Source organism: Ursus arctos, unplaced genomic scaffold (assembly GCF_023065955.2).
Source record: "Ursus arctos isolate Adak ecotype North America unplaced genomic scaffold, UrsArc2.0 scaffold_4, whole genome shotgun sequence".
In the NCBI taxonomy this organism is placed as follows: Eukaryota; Metazoa; Chordata; class Mammalia; order Carnivora; family Ursidae; genus Ursus; species Ursus arctos.
The window spans coordinates 32,385,853-32,407,235 of NW_026623056.1; the positions used below are offsets into that span (position 1 = coordinate 32,385,853).

The 21,383-nt window shown below is 38.4% G+C and overlaps 2 protein-coding genes and 1 pseudogene across 2 annotated transcripts in view; 1 reads left to right on the forward strand and 2 right to left on the reverse strand.

The window, feature by feature from the left end:
• GTF2E1 (general transcription factor IIE subunit 1) overlaps positions 1 to 6,207 on the reverse strand; it is a 32,071-nt gene extending 25,864 nt beyond the window's left edge. The window contains exons 1-2 of the mRNA XM_026494419.4: positions 6,072 to 6,207; positions 1,022 to 1,488 (exon numbers count right to left, since the gene is read on the reverse strand). Coding sequence (XP_026350204.1) covers positions 1,022 to 1,469 — 448 coding nt within the window. The 5' untranslated portion in view covers positions 1,470 to 1,488; positions 6,072 to 6,207. The remainder of the gene's footprint in view (positions 1 to 1,021; positions 1,489 to 6,071) is intronic.
• A 99-nt stretch (positions 6,208 to 6,306) lies between these two features.
• Positions 6,307 to 21,383, forward strand: part of RABL3 (RAB, member of RAS oncogene family like 3) — a 36,738-nt gene continuing 21,661 nt past the window's right edge. The window contains exons 1-2 of the mRNA XM_026494409.4: positions 6,307 to 6,400; positions 10,773 to 10,864. Coding sequence (XP_026350194.1) covers positions 6,355 to 6,400; positions 10,773 to 10,864 — 138 coding nt within the window. The 5' untranslated portion in view covers positions 6,307 to 6,354. The remainder of the gene's footprint in view (positions 6,401 to 10,772; positions 10,865 to 21,383) is intronic.
• LOC123001081 (glyceraldehyde-3-phosphate dehydrogenase-like) lies at positions 18,729 to 19,710 on the reverse strand (annotated as a pseudogene).

The following is a 21,383-nucleotide window of genomic DNA, read 5'->3' on the forward strand; positions in this document are numbered from 1 at the left end:
TTGCAATAAAACATTTCATGTGTCAAAGTTTAAATTACATTTTTCAGATACCTTTTTAAAAGGCAGATCTATGAACTAAAAAGTAACCTATACTCGAATTCTGCCATAACAAGGGGACAATCTAACTTTACACCACTGGCTCTCTCTATAGATTTTTGCCTCTAGAAAATAATACAAAATTTATCCACTGAGTAATTAGCAAACTGTAGTCTCTTTTCCAGTTTACAAATGACAAGACAAAACAACTATATAATCTGGCACTTTAAAGTTTCTCACGTTAATACTAGACACATTGCACTTTTAGAAAATGCATGTTTTACAATCCTGTGTTGAAAAGAAAAAAATCCTTAAAACTGAAGCATTTAACTAAACGAAGCAAATTACAGATGATGCTGACAATTCTCTTCCACTAATGAATGGCTAAGAGACTAAATATCTACCTACTCGTTAATTTGCAAAAGGTGTCCCTCTTATCTCCTGTGGCTAACTCTTATCTTTTAGTTCTCAGCTGTTACTTAACTTCTTCCAGAGGCCTTCTCCAAAGGCAGATTGGATGCCCTAGTTATATACCACCAGTAACACTTTGTACTTCCACTAACAAAGCATTTTAATACACTGTATTATAACTTGCTGGCAGTGACTGGCACAAGTAGGCATTCAAATAACTGTTGGATGAAGAGGTTAAAAGTAAACATGTCAGAATGGCTTCAAAGTGGTAGAGAAGTCAACCCTTCACATTGGATGCAGCTGCAAATAAGGGGTGGGGATGGGAGCAGAGTTAGGAGGGCCAAGGGTGGGAGGGTACGCTCCCTTATGAATGAGAAAGGCTGTGCAAAAGCTTCTAAAAGGAACACGATAGTAAGACTAAGAATGACCATATGTGGACTTACACTAATCCATTCACTTTTATAAAGATATACATGATTGGTTTAAAAATTAGATGAATCAATTTAAGAAAAACAATACATATTTTATTTTTTTAAGTTACTTGAAAGACTCATAAATTGGAAAAAAATCTCACCTGTCATGGGATCAAAGAGCTGATTAGCTTCTAAGTCTGTAAAAGTACTACTACAGACAGGACACTTGAAGGAAGCCCGGTTGGTGGAATCTCTCTCATCAGTTTCAATCCTCCTTCTCATGTGGTCCAATTTATATTTTACCACATTAACAAGAGTACGATAATTAATAAAGTAGTAGTTATGGCGAGTGGTTTTCCCATCTGCAGCAGTCTCTACCCTCATTCTGCATTTGATGAACTTGTCTCCCTTTAAATTATTCAAAACCGATCGAAGTTGCTTCCGGTCAAACTTGAGCAGCTCCAGCATATCCTCCTCTTTCACACAGGGGTTCCGGATCAAGATGTCCAAGGCCAAAGCATGCTCAATGCCATAAAACCCCCGGATCACATACTTTGCTAACCTCTTCAATGCTGCGGGAACCTCGGTGAGGACATCAGGATCTGCCATCTTTAGCAGCAAACTTCAACTTTAAATAAACCAAAGGCAGAAAAAAAGAGATTAGCTAGGCATAAGGACATAGCAATCATTTTAAATCTAGAATAACCAACCCATTAGGTAGCTGGCAGCTACCACCCTTGAAGTGCCACAAAGGTACTCAAGACATTGTTTTAAAAGACTCATAATGCCTAAGCTTTTAAATGGAGAATAAGATTTTCCTTTAGAGAACAAAGATTACACTTAAAAAGCTTGACATGTTTCTTAAATGTTAATTTTCATGATCTACAGTGCTTAATTCTAAAAAGTAAATTACTACTTATAGCAATGATATATTATATCAAGCCCACTTTATTTTGGAAAGAGAAACAAAAAAGATAAATGAAGCCTCACTACTCTTAATGCTATAGATCTTTGGGAATGCTGGAAAACCCCTGAGAAACCTAGCAATTAGCATATCTTTGAAGTGTCTTTATTTCTTTTCTTGAGTAAAATTTTTCTACCAAAATCTATTCTAGGATGTTTTACATAGTCATGCTCTCACAATAAAATCACAACAAGCCAATAAACACATAAGTAATCCCCAGATGGGTGTTTGGCAAAATTACTGTTACAAATCTGAAAGAAATTAACACTTAGATCCACATAGCTTTATCAACCTTGCAAAGTTAAATCTGATGACCAATTAAGTAAATAGTCCTTAAATTAAAAAAAAAAAAAAAAAGCCCAAGATATCCTTAAATAATGGATCCCTTCTTGCAAGACAAAGCAGAGGCTAACTGTACCCAATTCTCATGTCATGACCCAGAAGACTGTCTTCCACAAGTCCAAACTGGCATGGGCTAGACTCTAACGTGGCTGTTAAAAAGCCCGCACTTTCGAATTCAGTTAGCCTGCATTTTAGTACCTGTGTGATCCTGAGCAAATCCCTTAAACAACTTCACATTTTACTCTGAGAAATAAGGATAATATCGATTACCTGAGTGAAGTTGTTGTGGCGAATAAATGAGAATGTTAAGCAATATGCTTATTAAGAAGTACTTGTTGATAAGGATAGCTTCCATATTGATTTACTATGTCCCATACTAAAAATGGCCTGGCTACATACACATGCTACATCTAGTGAAATTTCCCTACACTATAGGGAAATTCTTAACAGAGACATTCCACTGAACTATTTCAATACAGAATCATATTCTGGTATTACTACTAGTTTCTATTGAACCTTTTATTTATAATCGGTGGTTATCAATGCAATCAGATTTAATATCTTTTTTTAGAAAATTTTTATATCCACAGTACTATACTATCAAGGTATTCCTAAACAACCAATCTATATACATATGTTTGGGGAGAATTACAATGCCCTATGTGCAATAAAGGAAAAGGAAAGTCAATTATAATATTTCAGATTGTAAATAATCAAGAATGACTATATATATGAGATTAAGCAGCACCTATTTCCAAACCTGTGGTCCTAGAACCTTCCTATCATCCCAAAGCTTAAGGACACTGAGCAAGTACCTGGCTTCAACACCAGAGTAGTATCATAGCATACTACTGGGTACATTTTGTTCTCCTTTCCAGTTTGGTCTATACATTGTACTTGACCTCAGTTTTTTGTTTGTTTGCTTTGTTTTACAAGCTCAACAGTTGGCAGAACACAACGTATAACCTCTGAAACATCCAAAAGACCAAAACTGGCAGACAAATGTCAAAATAAATTACTTTTTCAGTATTATTTCCTACAGTTATATTGCCCTCCCTTACCTCCCACCCCATACACTCCATTTTCTAGACCAGTGGTTCTCAACCCTGGCTGTAAAGCAGAATCATCTGGGGAGCATTTAAAAATACCCATCCTGGGCCCCATTCCCAGAGATTCTGTTTCAGCTGGTCTGGGAGAGCCAGACTAGGCATCATGTTATTTTAAAAGCTCTTTTGGTGACTCCAGTACACGGAAAAGTCTCTGACCACTGTTTCAGACAAATTTGGTGGGTAGCTATTACATGTCCTGCCAATGCACATTATCATTTTACTGTTTCCTTTGCCTGAAACACCTGAGGGGGCCCTAAAGATCTGAGCAAGGGAGTGTTATGAAGGACTCTGCAGGACAACAGTTTGGGGTTTTGAATCCTAGTTCCAACATTTCCTAGCCTGTGACCCTAGGAAATTCTCAGTTTCCTCATATATAAAAGTGACTGACAGCACCTTCTTCATAGATTTGAAGTATGGATTAAATGAGATAATTCATGTAAAGTGTTCTGCTTTCAGGGCTGGAATCATAAGAGTACCGTTAAATACCGGCATTGATAATAAAACCCTCTATTTAGAAAAGTGACTCTTAGAACAGTAAGAGAAATGAACTGAAGTATTGAACATGGATGCACTGCAGAAGTATTAGAGGCATAGTAACCAAACCTAAACTAAGGAAAAGAGGGCCGGATGAATGAAATTTATTACAGAAACAAAATTAAAAGAATCTGATAATATACTGGAAATGGAGTAATAAAGTAGGAAAATTTTAAGTAGCTATTTGGGGTTTTTTTTACAAACTTTTTTATTGTGGTAAAATACACATAACACAAAAGTTATCAATTAACCATTTTTAGGTATACAGTTCAGTGATATTAAATACAATCATAATGTTGTACAATCATCACCACCACCCATCTCCATAACTCTTTTCATCTTGTAAAACTGAAACACTACACCCATTAAACAATGACATATTTAATGTTATTAAATAATAACATATAGCTATTTGCTTTGAGCCAGTGTAGCTAGGAAGAGAATACTACTACTATGAAACATAGGTTAACACCTGAAAGAGGAACAGGTTTGTGAGAAATGAGGCATTCACTTTTAGATGCTTGTCTCTGAGGAAATACCAGAATATTTCGTGAAGATGTCTAGCAGGTAGCTGAACAAATGAAAGTGGAGCTCGGGAAAGAAGGCATGTTGTTTCAGCTTATGCAAAATCTCTACATTCTAAAATCATCCTTCCTGACCATTTTGTTCTCTGTTCTTCCACTTCTACTTCCCCACTTACGATGAATCTTCTACTCAGTCTTTGGATTTGTTAAGATACTTAAGTCAGAGGTCTCAAAATGGCAGCCTCTGTCACGTTGTCTGACCCAAAGAACATTTTGAAAATTTTCTGAATTAGCTGTCAACATTAAAAAATCATGAAATTTCACATACATTTCAACTTTAAGCTTGAAAATTGAAAATATCTAAGGAAAAAAGTGACACCGTGTCCCCACATGGAAACAAAAACCTGAAGCCAAAGAGAGCAGCTGACAATTTTAAGCAGGGAAGGAGATTGGCTGGTCTCTGCAGACTTTTGAAAGTGTGACCTTTTAGCACCAACCTCTTCTTCTTTTTAGACTCAGAGTCCATCAGTCACCTCCTAGCCTCACCTACCTCCCTACCCATCCAGAACCCCAAAGGCAAGTTGGTTTTGTTTTTGAACCATATGTATTCTCATCATACAAAAATTTAGCCAGGCACCAGGCACAGAGTTGGAGAAATAAAGTTGAAATGAATGCTTTCTCTGCACTCTGTTTATCCTGGTCAGCCTCATCTCCAGCCACACTCACATTCCCTCAATTCTATGAGCCAGACATGCTTTCTCCACTTCAGGCCTGGAAGAAACAGCACATGCTATTCTTTCTGCCCACAAAGCTAAGCTCAAACTCCCTTCCAATCATCCTTCACATATAAGATGACATTTCTCAGAAAGACCTTCCCAGATTCCCTTTAGTAGCTTAAAATGTTCCCCTTTCTCACAGAGCTCTTTCCCTTTCTTCCCTGTAGTGAATAGACTTGTACTTTCTTCATGTCTATCTCTTGTTCACCACTTTTCAGCATCCAGTCAAGCTAATGAAGCACTTTCATAAAACTTTCCGTAAGTCTCCTAAGCACGTGTTCAACCAATATGCCCACCCTGCCAGCTTCCCCACCCTTCAGCTCACTTCTTGCACTGCTGCTTCCAGGGCAGAAAGACAGGCTACTGAAAACCCTCTCCTTTAAGCAGGAGGTGACCGGTTCAAATTCGCTATTTTAAAAGATTATGCTGACTACAGGATGTGAAATTAAAGAGAAAGGAGTGGATGCGGGAGTCCAGTTAGATTATTTCAGTATACCACTATTCCAGTTCTAGAAGAACTTGGATCCTATACGACTAACTGTGGTTTCTCGGTTACCATGTTTCATGGTACTTTCCACACCTTCATAGTACTTGGTACTATGAAAGTACATGGTACTTTCCACACCTTCAAGTGGCATATCACCGCAAAACCTGAGGACCACCTGCCCTCCAAGAACTCGGTTCAGTAAGGTTCTCTTCTACCCACTGACAGATCCCGAGCCCCTAAATTCCCTCGGACTGTGCCAGGTGAGTCCTGGGGCCACACTCGGCGCAGCCAAGCCCGTCCTACCCGAGATCGCACATTGGCCGCTCCGGGGTCAATGGTTCTTTGGAGGACCAAGTCAAGAGAGTAGCTAAGGGGAGACGGGTAGCTAAGGAGAAAGGAGGGAAAAGAGGGAGAAACCGTGAAATGCGACGCCGGACCAGAGAATCGAGAACAAGGAACAGGGAACAAGGTTTACCAAAACGAATCTTCGAACACTCCCACTACAGCTTCCCTCAGCGCCTCAACTACCGGCTTAAACGAGCCACGCCACTTGTGCGACAAAGAAAACGCCTTAATCCTGCGACCAGCTTTGGAACCCACCCACCACTTTTAACCATGCCGGCCAATCAGCACAGTGCGGCCTTCAATCAAGACAGTCACGTCCCGACTGGCCAATGAAATTGAAGGTTCTACCTTCCATACCCAGCTCTGGTTGGTCTACCACCCCGGAACAGGCGTTAACTCCAGGCTGTAGCAAGATGGCGTCCCTGGATCGGGTAAAGGTACTGGTATTGGGAGACTCAGGTGAGCGGTTTAATCCACCTCTGGGGCTCCCGACACTTTTGAGTTATCCGATAACCCTCTTTCTTCATTACTTCTCCGTCCCAGCAACGATCTGGCTCCGGCCGTGGCTGAAAGCCCTCTCAAGGTCTAAAAACTACACTTCCCAGAGGACTTTGCTCTATTTGACGAAAGTGGCGTTGCGCGGGTCGGGGGCGCGGAGCCCCGGCCTTTCTCCGCCTTCGCAGCTTTCAAGGTCGGTCTCCCTGGAGACCGCAGCCTAGCTTGTATTGTCAGTTCCTTTGTTTTAAAAGATGTGCAGACATTGAGTATTGTATGGGGCGCTGTGAAGTTGGGATCGTGCCTTCGAGAGATTTTGTTCATTACGGAATTCAAACATGCACTAAGTATGACACTGTTCCAAATGCTTTACATATATTAACTCATTTAACCTGATAGCAGCCCTGTTAACCCCATTTTACAGATGAGAAAAGTGAAGAGGAGAGAGGTAAATGACAGAACCTGCCCACGCACTTAAACACTAAGCCCTATTATGAAATGAAATATTGGGTGGTAGTCCTGTTTTACTCTCAACTGGGTTTCTTGATTTCTTTGTTCTCTAATCCTAATTGAAAACCTATTATGTGCTAGGTTGTAAGAAATAGAACAATTAAGATAAAGCCATATTGTGAAATAGCTGGGATTTAATGCTGAGCTCAATTTAATCCTAGTGTTAAAATTCTTCTTTTGACACCTTGGACTTTTGAGAACTAAAATTGAAGTCTGCATTTTCCCCTCCCACTTATCTACTAGCCTCTTTTTTGCCCTAACTTCCACTTCTGTGCTCTTTAAGAACTTGGAATGATTGCTAACCTTGCATTTCTTTGATGTGCTTTTCTGGAGTTGACCTATGAATGTGTGCTGTGAGCAAAGACATTGTACCAGATGCTTGGAAGTAGAGAGAATATACCCCAAAAAGCTTGAAAACTAGCCTTACAGACTCTGTACAATTGTGATGGAGAGGAGGAGGTTAAGAACGTTTCCACATTGCCTGAAGATTATTTGCATTGCAAAATATTTTATAGATAGCATTATTTAATATTCCCTTAAGAAATTTGCATTTTGAAATTCTATGAATATAATCCAATTTGTCAACTCCAGTTCTTTAGCTTGAAGTGGTGCTGAAATTAATTTAATGAAGTCACTCAGTTTTATATAAATGAATAAAGTAATGATGGTCTGATGGGACTTGGCAAGAGTATTGCCAGGTAGAGTTTGAGACTGGAATCTAGAGCTAACATGGTTCATGATACTTGAAGTAGGTATTCTCTCCCATTTTAATTCGCTTTTCTATTGCATCTAACAAGCCCTTGATGTTACATATTGTTGGAACTAGTTGATTTCTTTCTTTTTCACAAAAATACTTAAATACCTGCTACACAGCAGGTACTTACTACTTACATAGTAAGTGCTGAAGCTGTAACTGTGGAATCAAAGCATTACATAACAGGGTTGAATTGGCTGCTGCATTAAATGTGGGAAAGTGATCAGGCAATTAGTAAGCTTTTCTTTTTCCTTATAGTTTAGTTGTAAAACAGAAGACATAGTAATGCCCACCTGGTTGATCTTGTCACACATTCACGGATGTTAGGCTAAGTGTGCAGTCAGTTATTGCCTTTTTATCTGTTCCCTTTTAACATTGATTTATTGACAGGTAAGGATAGACTTTTTATACTTCATCTCCCTTTGTATTCAAACTTCAAAGTTTACTTTTGAATAAAGGCTAATTTCCCCCCTGTGAAATTTTGAGGATTTCACAAATATATAAAAGAATGACTTGAAATTTAGAGATTTGTTTTGTATCCCCTAGAGGTATTTGATAATTTAGTAAGGAATCCTGAAAGTCTCACTAATACACACATACTTTTTTCCTCTTTGTTCTTTCAGAGATAAGGAATGAGCTTAACACATTACCAACAACTATATTTGCAGCTGGTATTTATTTAATTATATTGGACTTTTTCCCCCAAGCAAATCAAGTACATTCTTTTGCTCTAATTTGGCTGTAATGGTGAAAACAGAGTTGGTACCTCCCAAAATTCTTAAAGAAATGAACACTTAGCCAATTTTCCTGGCACTTCCTGTTCTTACTGTTGACAGTCAATCCAGTGTTAGTCAATTCTTACCACCCAAAGCAGTTAATTCATGGAGAGCTATACAGTATTACTGCATAGATATGTTTACTTACACAGTTATGCTTAACTGGAAGTTCAGGCCTTGCATCAGGCTAACTAAGTTCTTAGATACATGCCTCCAACATGAACAGCCCACATGCAAACGCAGAAATCAACAGTGTGTCCTAAAGGTCACATATATTAGATGCAGTGCAGTAGACACAAAGACAGAGCCAAATTTGAATACTCAAAAAATTTTTTTTTTAAGATTTTATTATTTATTTAACAGAGAGAGAGAGACAGCCAGTGAGAGAGGGAACGCAAGCAGGGGGAGTGGGAGAGGAAGAAGCAGGCTCCCAGCGGAGGAGCCCGACGTGGGGCTCAATCCCAGAACGCCGGGATCACACCCTGAGCTGAAGGCAGACGCTTAACGACTGAGCCACCCAGGCGCCCCTGAATACTCAGAAATCTTAAATGTCTGTATTGGAAAAAATAAAAATTAAAGAGAAACCTGGGAAAATACTGGATTCAGTTACATGAGACAGCTAATAATAGAGGTTATGTAAATTGATAACACTGAAAGCCATTAGATAAATGGGCAGAGAACATCAACAGATAATTCATAAGAGAGGAAAGACAATTGTTTAACAAAGATAATTGTTTTACTAGAAGGTAAAGAAATGCAGACTAAAGCAAGATGTCACTTTTTTTCTTTTATCAAATTAATATAGATGAAAAAGCAGCTACATATGTACTGTTGAGGTGCAACAGGACCTGCAGACTTATATGTATGGCTGGTAACAGAGTAACCAGGTGAAAGTTGTCAACTTATATCAAGAACTTGAAATGTTCATTTCCTTTTACATACTAATTTTGCTTCTGGGAAGGTATACTAAGGAAATAATTTTAATTTGAAACAAAAACTTGAACAGTCCTCTCTTAGCATAGTGAAAAATTCAAAACACCCGGAATGCCTAATAATGAGAGGGAGTGGTTAAGTAAATTGTTGTCTACTCTCTGAACTATTGTGGGGACATTAAAAATGTTTATGAAGATTTTTTAATAACATGGGAAATTTTAGCCACTAAATAAATACGAATTCAAGCCTTGTTCTGAATACTGGAGATAAAAACAATGAGCAAAGCCCAGTCCCAGCCCTCAAAGAACTTAAACAGAGTGAATAAAACCTATAAACAAAGAAGTATAATAATGTATTTTCAGTGCTTTGTAGAAGAATGTAGAGGGTACAGTGGAGACCCAGAGGATGGTGGATAGTGTCCTTAGTTCTGTTCTCTATGGAATTTTGAATTCCTTAGAGGACTTTATAACTAGAAAGATGCTGTGTTTTGAAAGATTAATTCACCAGGCCAATGGGGAAGGGGAAATGATGGAGGAGGATAGGAAGGATATTCCAGACAGAACCAGTTGTGCAAGCAAAAGTGTATATTGTCTTGTTTTTAAGTTCACCATGTACATATTCACAGTAACAACTTGCTTTTAGAGAAACCTTGCTTATGGTATTTAATAAACTTACATGTTGCTCATAGGCTCTTTAGGCAATTTTTCCTTTTTTAAAAAATCCTTCCCAGATTGTCTCTAAATACAACTTTTTATAATAAACATAACTGATAGGTTCATACACAGTAATGCACACAAAGAGGTGGTCCAAATTTTTGATACAACTAGTGTCGCATAAAGTATCTCCAACTATGCTTGTTATAATGGCATCCCAAAATGCTGTTAATTGAGTGAGTGACTCTACATACAGGTATACGGAAGAACTCATTCGCTTTCCTCTTCATACCGATGTCCTAATGCTAGTTCTGGCATTAATAACAACATTACCTTGAACCCAAGGGATCGACAAGAAAATGAAGGGCTGCCTTAGAAGAGGGAATAGAGTATTTCTAAAGGGTTAAGTCTGAGCCAAGTTGTTGGCTGCCTTTTAAAAAATCACTATATGGGAGAACTAGAGTGTCTAAATATGGAATTGTGAAATGGTAAATCCCTGTCACTGGCAGTGTCAAGCACAATTTGAGAGAACCACTTTCTTTAACCATCTTCTCTTTATCATTAAAGCTTATTAAATGGTTGGTATAGTGTGACCACCCTTTAAACAACTATACATATCATTATTACTGGCGTATGCTCAGACTTACTTTTGTCATAATAAATATTTCAGGATATCTCTTATGTGACCAGAGTTCTTATATCTTTTACAGGTGTTGGGAAATCTTCACTGGTTCATCTTCTGTGTCAAAATCAAGTACTGGGAAATCCATCATGGACTGTGGGCTGCTCAGTAGATGTCAGAGTATGTGTTTCTGATATTTTAGTTTTTCTGTCGTCATATTAAAGATAAGTCCTTCAAAATACATGATCAAATTACAGTACTGTGGTCAAAAGTAATAATAATAGCTGGGCTTTATTAACCACCTACTGTGTGCTAGATACTATGCCAAATGCGTTACATGTCTTTTCTAACTTCATCTTTTTAAACTGTGAGGTATAACTGCAGAAACTAAGGCATGGAGAAATAAAGTGCCTTGATCAAATTGACTCAGTGCAAAAAAAGCAAAGTCAAGATTTGATCCTAAATAGTCTTAATCTGGTCTATGGCCATACGATCCTGAATGGACCTGATCTTGTCTAAATAGTCTTAATCCAGAGAGTTCAGTTTTAATTACTGTGCTATATATCTAGAGTTCACTTAACATGATCCATAAATAATTCTATCTAATCCTTTGGCACTAAGACAGACAACTTTTGGCTAGAAGTATATGTAAAGGGGGCAAAAGCTTCTGGAGCCTTAGGTCTAGGTCTTCCATGCCAGCTCACATTTAGGAAACTCTGGTGTGGTTTCCACCAAATTAACTGTCTTCCCAGATACTGTTGGTCTTTGCTAATCCCAGCTAGTCCTGTCCAAATGTCATACATCTCTCCATTTGAGTTAAGAAATAAATAGGGAAGGAATGGTAATTAGCTCAATTGACAATTATTTTCTTTTAGTTCTTTGAAGCTGTTGTTCCACAGACTGTGACTTACATTGCTGCTGATTGGAACTCTTTTGTCAGCCTAATTATTATTCCTTTTGAAAGTAATTTCTTCTCTCTAGTTGCTTTTAAAAGATTTGTTTTGATGTTCTGTAGTTTTACTAATATATGTCTAGGTATGGGTTCGGTTTTAGTCATCCTGTCAGAAGGCTGTGCCTCTCACAACTGTCTTCATTTTTCAGAATTTTGAGCCATTATCTATTGTCTTCCCTCATTTCCTCTATCCCCTCCTTTTGTACTTCTGTTAGATTTTTGTCCTCTATATCTTTTCACTGTACTTACATGTTTTTTGTTCTTTATTTCTTCTTTGTGTATTCCGGATCATGTACTCCTGTCTGCCCTCCAGTTAATTAAGAATCTTCTTCATCTATGTCTAATCTCCTCTTTAATATATCCACTAAGTTTTTCATCTTTGTAAGTGTAATTTTTTATTTCTAGATACTCCTCTGGTTCTTTTTCAAATGTCAAAATTTTTCACAATATCCTAATCATTCATTATGGCTTTACTTTTTATTTTAATCATTTCAACATACTATTTTATGATTTCCTTTGGGTTGTTTTATTTTTTTTCTAAGTGGGTGGTAGATATTCTAACTTGCTGTGTATGCTGACTATACTTAATGGAAATGTATCTCTTTGTATGGTTTGTAATTCTTTGAAAATGATCACATCTTAAGCAGGATTTTTTTCTTCTTCTCTGTGGAAGTTCTGTATGCTGTGTCGTGAAAGTATGGTACCTTTTCATTTCTGTTGCTTCCAGAACCCTAGGGATTTCAGTGGTACTTGAAATTTCTAAGCTAGGAGTTTCCATGCCATCTAGATAATGTATACTCTCCAAATATTTGATTACAGTGCAGGCCTGTGGTTTCCATTTTTTCGTGGACTCTTTATCTATTATGTGCAACTCTACCGAGGGTCCCTGACAGAAAGTTTTTCCTGCTTTCCTGAGCCATTGGATAGTTTTTCCTACTCCGTTTCACTGACAGGGCCAGATTTCATGAAGGGAACTATAGTCTTTGTCACTCACCTATGTATATTCTTGCCTTAAAAGCCAGAAAACATCTCTATTCCTGGATGGGCACTAAAACTCCAGGGACTGGCCCCTGAAGCTATCTCTGAATCTGGGTCAGTTCCCATTTCTCATTCTGATTTTAAGTTCTTCATTTCTGGCATCTGAGGATTTCCTTCTCTTTTTTTCAAGCTTATCCTCTTTATTTTTTAAAAACTTTTTTATGGCATTTCTGTGAATTTGAAGTCAGAATGCCTGTGAATGTCTATGTTATCTCAGCCTGCCACATCCCAAATTCTTAGCTGTAGAGGAAAACAAATACTAGATAATAAGTCCAGTTGGCAACTTGTCAATAGCAAGTTCTGGACAGAATTTCCTTATGGACTTTTCTAAATCCCTTTCTGTGAAAGAGCATAACATATTGAAAAGAAGAGAGACATGAAAAGACATTTCTCCAAAGAAGACATACAAATGGCCAACAGACCCTTGAAAAATGCTCAACATCACTCAGGATCAGGGAAATCCAAATCAAAACCACAGTGAGATACCACCTCTCACCAGTCAGAATGGCTAAAATTAACAACTCGGGAAACAACAAATGTTGGCGAGAATGTGGAGAAAGGGGAACCCTCTTACACTGTTGGTGGGAATGCAAGCTGATGCAGCCACTCTGGTAAGCAGTATGGAGCCTCCTCAAAGAGTTAAGAATAGAGCTACCCTACAACCCAGCAATTGCACTACTAGGTATTTATCCAAAGGATACAAACATAGTGATTCGAAGGGACACATGCACCCCAATATTTATAGCAGCAATGTCCACAATACCCAGAATATGAAAAGAGCCCAGATGTCCATCGACACATGAATGGATAAAGAGGATGTGGTATATATACAATGGAATACTACTCGGCCATCAAAACGAATGAAAATCTTGCCATTTGCAATGACATGAATGGAACTAGAGTATCATGCTAAGTGAAATAAGTCAGTCAGAAAAAGACAAATACCATATGATTTCACTCATATGTGGAATTTAAGAAACAAAACATGAACATAGGGGAAGGGAAGGAAAAAAAAATAAGATGAAAAGAGAGAGGGAGACAAACCATAAGAGACTCATAACTTTAGGAGACTGAGGTTGCTGAAAGGGAGGTGGGTCGGGACAAGGGGTAATGGGGTGATGGGCATTAGGGAGGGCACTTAATGTAATGAGCACTGGGTGTTCTATGCAATTGATGAATCACTAAATTCTACCCCGGTAACTAATAATACAGTATGTGTTAACTAAATTGAATTTAAATAAAGAATTAAAAAAAAAAAAGAAACTTAGAGTTAAACTCTCACTTCCTGGGTCAGTTCCCATATTGCCTTTTGCTTCCTCAAGAGTGACCTTAGACTAATCAGTTTACTTCTCTGAGCCTTAGTATATCTTCTACAGAATAGAGGTAAAGAATATCTGCTTTAGCTAGCCTACAGGTTTGTAGGTGATGTTACACTGTGACTGATTTTACCAGAATGAGTGTGGCGCTAATTGACTCCTATAAAGCCAGGCTGGCCTGAATTGCGTTATTGTTAAAGAATGGAGCATGTGGAGGTAAAAGTTACCTTGCGTTTATTACTCTTCACTGTATCTTGGGCTGGTTGGTCTGTCTTCCATCTTTGAGAAGAATGCATTTCTTAAATGACAACATAAGTAAAAGGCATTTTTAAGTGATAATCTTAAGGAAAGTTGCCATAGACATGTAGATGGTTTTGACTATTGCTATAATAAAGTGAACAGTTCTCTCCTCTAGCAGGAATGATTAAATCTTGTACAACCATTACCTAAATAGCTTGGAAGAACACTTTCTTCTGTAGCATCTTTAAATTGCAGTTACAGCTTCGGTGTTATTAAAACCTGAGAGAGGGTATCTCCAGAATGCTTGTAGATCCATGAATACACCCTCTTCAGAACTCTTAGAAACAATTGTCCCATTAGCTCATTTCACATCTAAGAGCCAACTAAAAATAGAGATGATAAAGGTGATAATGTAATTGTTTAATTTCAAGTACTTGGTGAAACTAATGAGCTTAATGTATGTGCTCAGTAATTACTAACATTTTGGATTTAGTATGCAGTAGAGAGGTGTTCATACTGAATTGAAGGGAAAAGAGAGAAAAGTTTTATTTTGCAGTATTCTTCATTCATTACTGTCTTCCAGTTTTGTTACCCCAAGTCTAATGGAACTAATATAAATGCATGGCTACTCTTAATTATGAAAACAAGACTTATAGAATCTAATCTTTTCACAAATTATAAATAAGGAAATTGACTTGTCATTTCTAGTTCACTTTAATGGGATTTTAACTTTCTAATTTACACATTGCATACAATCAATATTTATTGACTTCCTCTTTGGGCAGCATAATAATGTGCAAGTACTAGGGAGAAATTAAAAAAGAAAAGACAATCTCTATCCTTGCTAAGAATGTGAAGTAGGATCTAGTAGGGGGGATAAGGTTTATATATATGAATGATTTTAGAAATAATAATGTGAATGATGGCTAATATTTCTTAGTGTTTACTTTGGCTAGGCACCCATTTTACATACTAATTCATGTAATTCCCACAACAGCCCTTCAAGGGAGGTACTGTTATTGCCCCTATTTGATACATGAAGCAGTGGAGGTACGGAGGTGTTAAACGTCTTGTTCAAGGTCACATCGCTAAGTTAATTCCAAGATAACGTATGATTTTTGGTGCTATTGTAAATGGAATGGATTCCCTAATTTCTCTTTCTTCAGTTTCATTGTTCATGTATAGAAATGCAACTGATTTCTGAGCATTGATTTTGTATCCCGCCACATTACTGAACTGCTCTATAACTTCTAGTAGTTTGGGGGTGGATTGTTTGGGTTTTCCATATAAAATATCATGTCATCTGCGAAGAGAGACAGTTTGACTTCTTCTTTGCCGATTTGGATACCTTTGATCCCTTTTTGTTGTCTGATTGCTGTTGCAAGGACTTCTAGTACTATGTTGAATAATAATGGTGAGAGTGGGCATCCTTGTCGTGTTCCTGATCTTAAGGGAAAGGCTTCCAGCTTTTCCCCATTGAGAATAATATTCGCTGTAGGCTTTTCATAAATGTACCCTCTATCCCTACACTCTGAAGTGTTTTAATCAGGAAAGGATGCTGTATTTTGTCAAATGCTTTTTCTGCATCTATTGAGAGGATCATATGGTTCTTGACTCTTTTCTTGTTGATATGATCTATCACTGATCGATTTGCGAATGTTGAACCACCCTTGCATCCCAGGGATGAATCCCACTTGGTCATGATGGATAATCCTTTTAATGTACTATTGGATCCTATTAGCTAGGATCTTGTTGAGAATTTTGGCGTCCATATTCATCAGGGATATCGGTCTGTAATTCTCCTTTTTGATGGGGTCTTTGCCTGGTTTGGGGATCAAGGTAATACTGGCCTCATAGAATGAGTTTGGTAGCTTTCCTTCTGTTTCTAGTTTTTGAAACAGCTTCAGGAGAATAGGTATTATTTCGTCTTTGAATGTTTGGTAGAATTCCCCGGGGAATCCGTCAGGCCCTGGACTCTTGTTTTTCGGGAGGTTTTTTATCACTGCTTCAATCTCTTCATAATTAATTGGTCTGTTTAAATAATCAATTTCTTCCTGTTTCTGTCTTGGTAGTTTATAGGTTTCCAGGAAGGCATCCATTTCTTCCAGGTTGTTTAATTTATTGGCATAAAGCTGTTGGTAAAAGTTTCTAATGATCCTTCCTATTTCATTGGTGTTGGTTGTGACCGCTCCCTTTTCATTCATAATTTTATTAATTTGGGTCCTTTCTCTATTCTTTTGAATGAGTCTGGCCAGTGGCTTATCGATCTTACTTATTCTTTCAAAGAACCAGCTTCTGGTTCTGTTGATTGGCTCTACTGTGCTCCTGGTTTCTAATTCATTGATCTCTGCTCTAATCTTGATCACCTGCCTTCTCATGCGTGGGTAAGGCCTGTTCTTCTGTTCCAGCTCCAGCTTCTTGAGGTGAGAATATAAAAACTGCATTTTAGATTTTTCTATTCTTTTGAGTGAGGCTTGGATGGCTATGTATTTTCCCCTTAGGACTGCCTTTGCAGTGTCCCATAGGTTTTAGACCGTTGTATTTTCATTCTCGTTGGTCTCCATAAATTGTTTAAATTGATTTTTAATTTCCTGGTTTATACAATTATCATATGGTTTCACTCATTTATTGAACATAAGAAGTAGGAAGATTGGTAGGAGACGAAAGGGAAGAAGAAAGTGGGGGGTAAACAGAAGGGGGAGTGAGCCATGAGAGACTATGGACTCTGGGAAACAAACTGAGCGCTTCAGAGGGGAGGGGGGTGGGGGAGTGGGATAGGCTGGTGATGGTAGTAAGGAGGGCACGTATTGCACGGTGCACTGGGTGTTATACGCAACTAATGAATCATAGAACTTTACATCAAAAAATAGGGATGTACTGTATGGTGACTAACATAATATAATAAAAAAATATTATTTAAAAAAAAAAGGTCACATTGCTAGTAAGTGATAGGGTTGGAATTCAGACCCACGCAATCTGGTTCAAGAGCCTGTGCTCTTGAGCACTGCTCTGTCCTGCCTCTTGTTCCAGAATGGTATTAAGAAAAAAGTATTCTACTGCTGTTACATACAGTAACCACTAGACTAATGTGGCAATTTAAATTAACTGAAATGAAAAATTTAGTTCCTCAGTTGAACTAACCACGTTTGAACTGCCCAACAGTCACATGTTGCCAGTGGTTACTCTGCTGGACATTTCTATCATTACAGAAGGTTCTGAGACAGCACTGATAGAGAATATAAGTGTTACAGCAGTTCAAGACACAAAGTGAGGTGCTTACAAAGAATGGGAAATTATATTGGGTATTAATGACTGACTGGACTATTCCTCAAGAATGGGGATATATATTATAGGTAAAGGAGAAGTAAATGATAATAAATTCAGCTCTGGATATGATAAAGGGAGAGATCTGTGAGCTATCCAGCTGAAACTGTCCAGAAGGCATTCAGAGATGAGGTGGGGAAGCTCAAGAGAGAATTCTGAGTTGGAATCATTATGGAAATAATCCCAGTCCGTGAGTGTTGATGAGTTTTTCCAAAAAGCAAATTTAGAAAGAGAAGAGGCAAAGGAAAACCTTGGGGTGTATTTGGAGAGTTGCAGATGAGAAGAGAGGACAGAGAAATATTGATCAAAGAGGTAAGAGGATAGCCAAGATGATGAAATACCACAAGAGCAAAGGAGATGAGAATTTCGTGAAGGAGGGATTGAGTTTTGATAATGGAATGCTGTAAACGTATAAGAACTGAGAGAGAAAAAAAAATTGATGGTGCTGAAGTCATTGCTGACCTTTGGAAGTGTGATGGAATGTTAGTGGCAGAAACCAAATGATGTGAGTAGGCAGAGAGGAAATAGGGACAGGTTTAAATCAATCTTGCATAAAGTTTAGAGGTTAAATAAAGGAGTCAGTGGGTACAGAATACAAGGGTAAAGTGACCTTTAAAAAAAATAGGGGACATGAGTTTGGCTAAAGGCAAAATAAGATTACTTGAAAGGAAGAGGCAATTAGCAGTAACCTTTATATTACTCGTTTATTTGTTCGTTTAGTACATATATTGCCTACCTACTAGGTATCAGGCACTGCAAGGAACTGGAAATATAGCAGCAAATTAGACGAGTTCAATTCCTAGTCCCCTAGTACACTCCTACTTGCTCTTTTCTATCCTTGTCTCTTTTCTCCCAACTCTCTCCTAAGACTTCCTGCCTTTCTGCCTCTCTTGAGTAACTCTGCGGGCATACCTACTAAACCACACTATCAGAGAGCATCTACAGTATCCAGTGTTCTTTCTTGATGTGTATCATTTTCTTTACTAAATTTCTTTCTACTTTTTACTTATTTATTTTGGGGAGGGGTACGGTATACTTTATTGATGGTACGTGACCCTTCTTTAGGGGGTCTGGGATGGAAACTATGTAGACATCAGAAGATTCTCATTGTGTTGGGGAATGAGGTAGGACAAGGACTCCTCAGCAGCTGAGGGCCTCTCTCTTCCTATTGCTGTCACTGGTGCTGATGGTCCAGGGAGCTCTTATTCCTTGTGGACCATAAGGTCATGTGGACCTTAAGGTCCACCACCCAGTTGCCACAGCCATTGTCATACCAGGAAATGAGCTTGACAAAGTGGTCATTGAGGGTAATGCCAGCCCCAGCATTGAAGGTGGAAGGGTGGGTGTCACTGTTAAAGTCACAAGAGACAGCCTGGTTCTCAGTGTAGCCCAGGATGCTCCCTGCTTCACTACCTACTTGATGTCATCATTGGCAGCTTTCTCCAGGAGGCAGGTCAGATCCATGACTGACACTTTGGAGGTGGGGGCATGGAAGACCATGCCACTGAGCTTCCCATTCAGCTCAGGGATGACCTTGCCTACAACCTTGGCAGTGCCAGTACAAGTAGGGATGATGTTCTGGGCAGCCCCTTGGCCATAATGCCACAGCTTCTCAGAGGGGTTGTCCCTGGTCTTCTGGGTAGTAGTGATGGCATGGACTGTAGTCATGAGTCATGAGTCATGGATGACCTTTGCCAGAGGGACCAAGCAGGAGGCATCACTGACAAACTTGAGGGAGTTGTCATACTTCTCATGGTTCATGCCCATTACAAACATGGGAGCATCAGCAGAAGGGGCAGAGATGATAACCCTCTTGGCCCTACCCTTCAAGTGAGTCTCAGCCTTCTCCATGGTGGTGAAGACCCAGTGGACACCACAACATACTCAGTACCAGCATCACCCCATTTGATGGTGGTGGGATCTTGCTCCTAGAAGATGGAAATAGGTTTTCCATTGATGATAAGTTTCCCATTCTCAGCCCTGGCTGTGCCATTGAATTTGCCATGGGTAGAATCATACTGGAGCCTGTAGACCATGTAGTTGAGGTCAGTGAAGGAGTCACTGATGGCAACAGTATCCATTTTGCCTGAGTTAAAAGCAGCCGTGGTAGCCAGGTACCCAATAAGGCCAAATCCACTTACACCAGCGTTCACCATCGCATCTCAGGGTTGTGGCTGGCACTGCACCAGAAGATGCAGCTGTCAAATGGGGAAGAGCAGAGAGCCTCTTTCTGCTTTTTAAAAGTTGCAAATAATAAGTAAGCTCTTCAAATGAGGCAAAACCTTTTGTACTTAGTCTTGATTTAGATTCCAATAAAAAGTCAAGAGGTGAGTAAATGAGAAGTACCAGAGTGACGGGAGCATTGAGAAATATGGTTCCTTTTCCCACTTACTGATCAGCACATACTATTGCTACCCTTTGAGAAAATCCTTCCTTTTATAGCTGTCAGATCTGTAATGACTTTTAAGTATCAGATCCTTGATGACCTGATTTAAATCTAAAACACATTTCTTATCATTTGCCATTATCCTCCATCATGTTGGGCTCTTAACATAGCACCACGTTACCACTTACTACATCCAGAGCAATACTTGTTGTAATGTCAGGCTTTTCCTTGGAGATCACTCACACATATAAAAGGTATAATGTCATAACTATAACTATAAGCTACTGGTTTAAAGTTCTTAGGACTCATTCCATTTGAATTAAGTTAAGCTAAATATTGATTGAGCAAGTTGGAAAGGAAAAAGGGCACCTTCTCTTGTAAATCTGGGAGCAGCCATGAAAAGTACTGATTGGGGAAGGTATTTTGTTTTAGAGAAGAGTATAGATGAGGAGGTCAGTCTGGCTTGGGAATATACGTAGCCAGAGGGAGCTGGCTAACAGACTTAGTACATTGCAAGGCTAAGAGGGAATGCTACCTGGTGTATTACATGGTGGCTATTCTTGGAAGAGTCACTGTACAGTCTTTGAGGTGGGGCAAAATTAGACATTTGAAATAATTTTAGAGAAAAAAAGTGATGTATTGCATTGGTTGCCAAACTTAATTATGTATCACAATCATCTAGGGAGCTTTCTTTAAAAATACAGATTTTTGAGTCCCACCCCAGAAGCTTCAGGAATGGTCTAAGAATCTGTAACTTCTTTATTTAAGAAATCAAAACTGCAACTTGAATATGTCTTTTTTTTAACAAGTATTGGTTCTGATTTAGTTTGTTTTCAGAACTGTACTGGAGAAGCACTGGAATTCAGTAAGATAATAAATTCAATGTAATAAAATCTTGGAGGATGAAATATCCTGAATTTATTCATTGGTTTAAACAAACATATCCAAGAATCTAGTATGTGCTGGGTATTATGTTATTTTCTAGGTCTACCAATACAAATAATGCATGGCCCCCTCCCCTTATGCTTACAGTTTAATAGAATATACATCGGCAGATAAATAAGACAATGTGGTTAGTGAAATGATGAATGGATATTAACCTCTTATCAGGGTGTTATGGGAGCAAATAGTAGTACCTAACTGGCTCTGGTTGATTTGGGGCAGGGAAGAGAGGTAGAATCAAGAAAGCTTCACTAAAGTGGCTGAACTTTTCAGTAACAGATAACTGACTCCTTATAATACCTTGTATTAATCATTTCAGTGGCTTTACTTAGAAATCTTTATAAAATATATATTTCCCTGCTTTTTCAAACAAAACTCATATAGTTTAACTTTTTTATTGATGACTTAACATGATCACATCTTATCATTTTGCCATATAACAAAATAGTGGTCCCTTTTATTACAGTATACAGGAATAACTTTCATTATCCACAAGGGCCC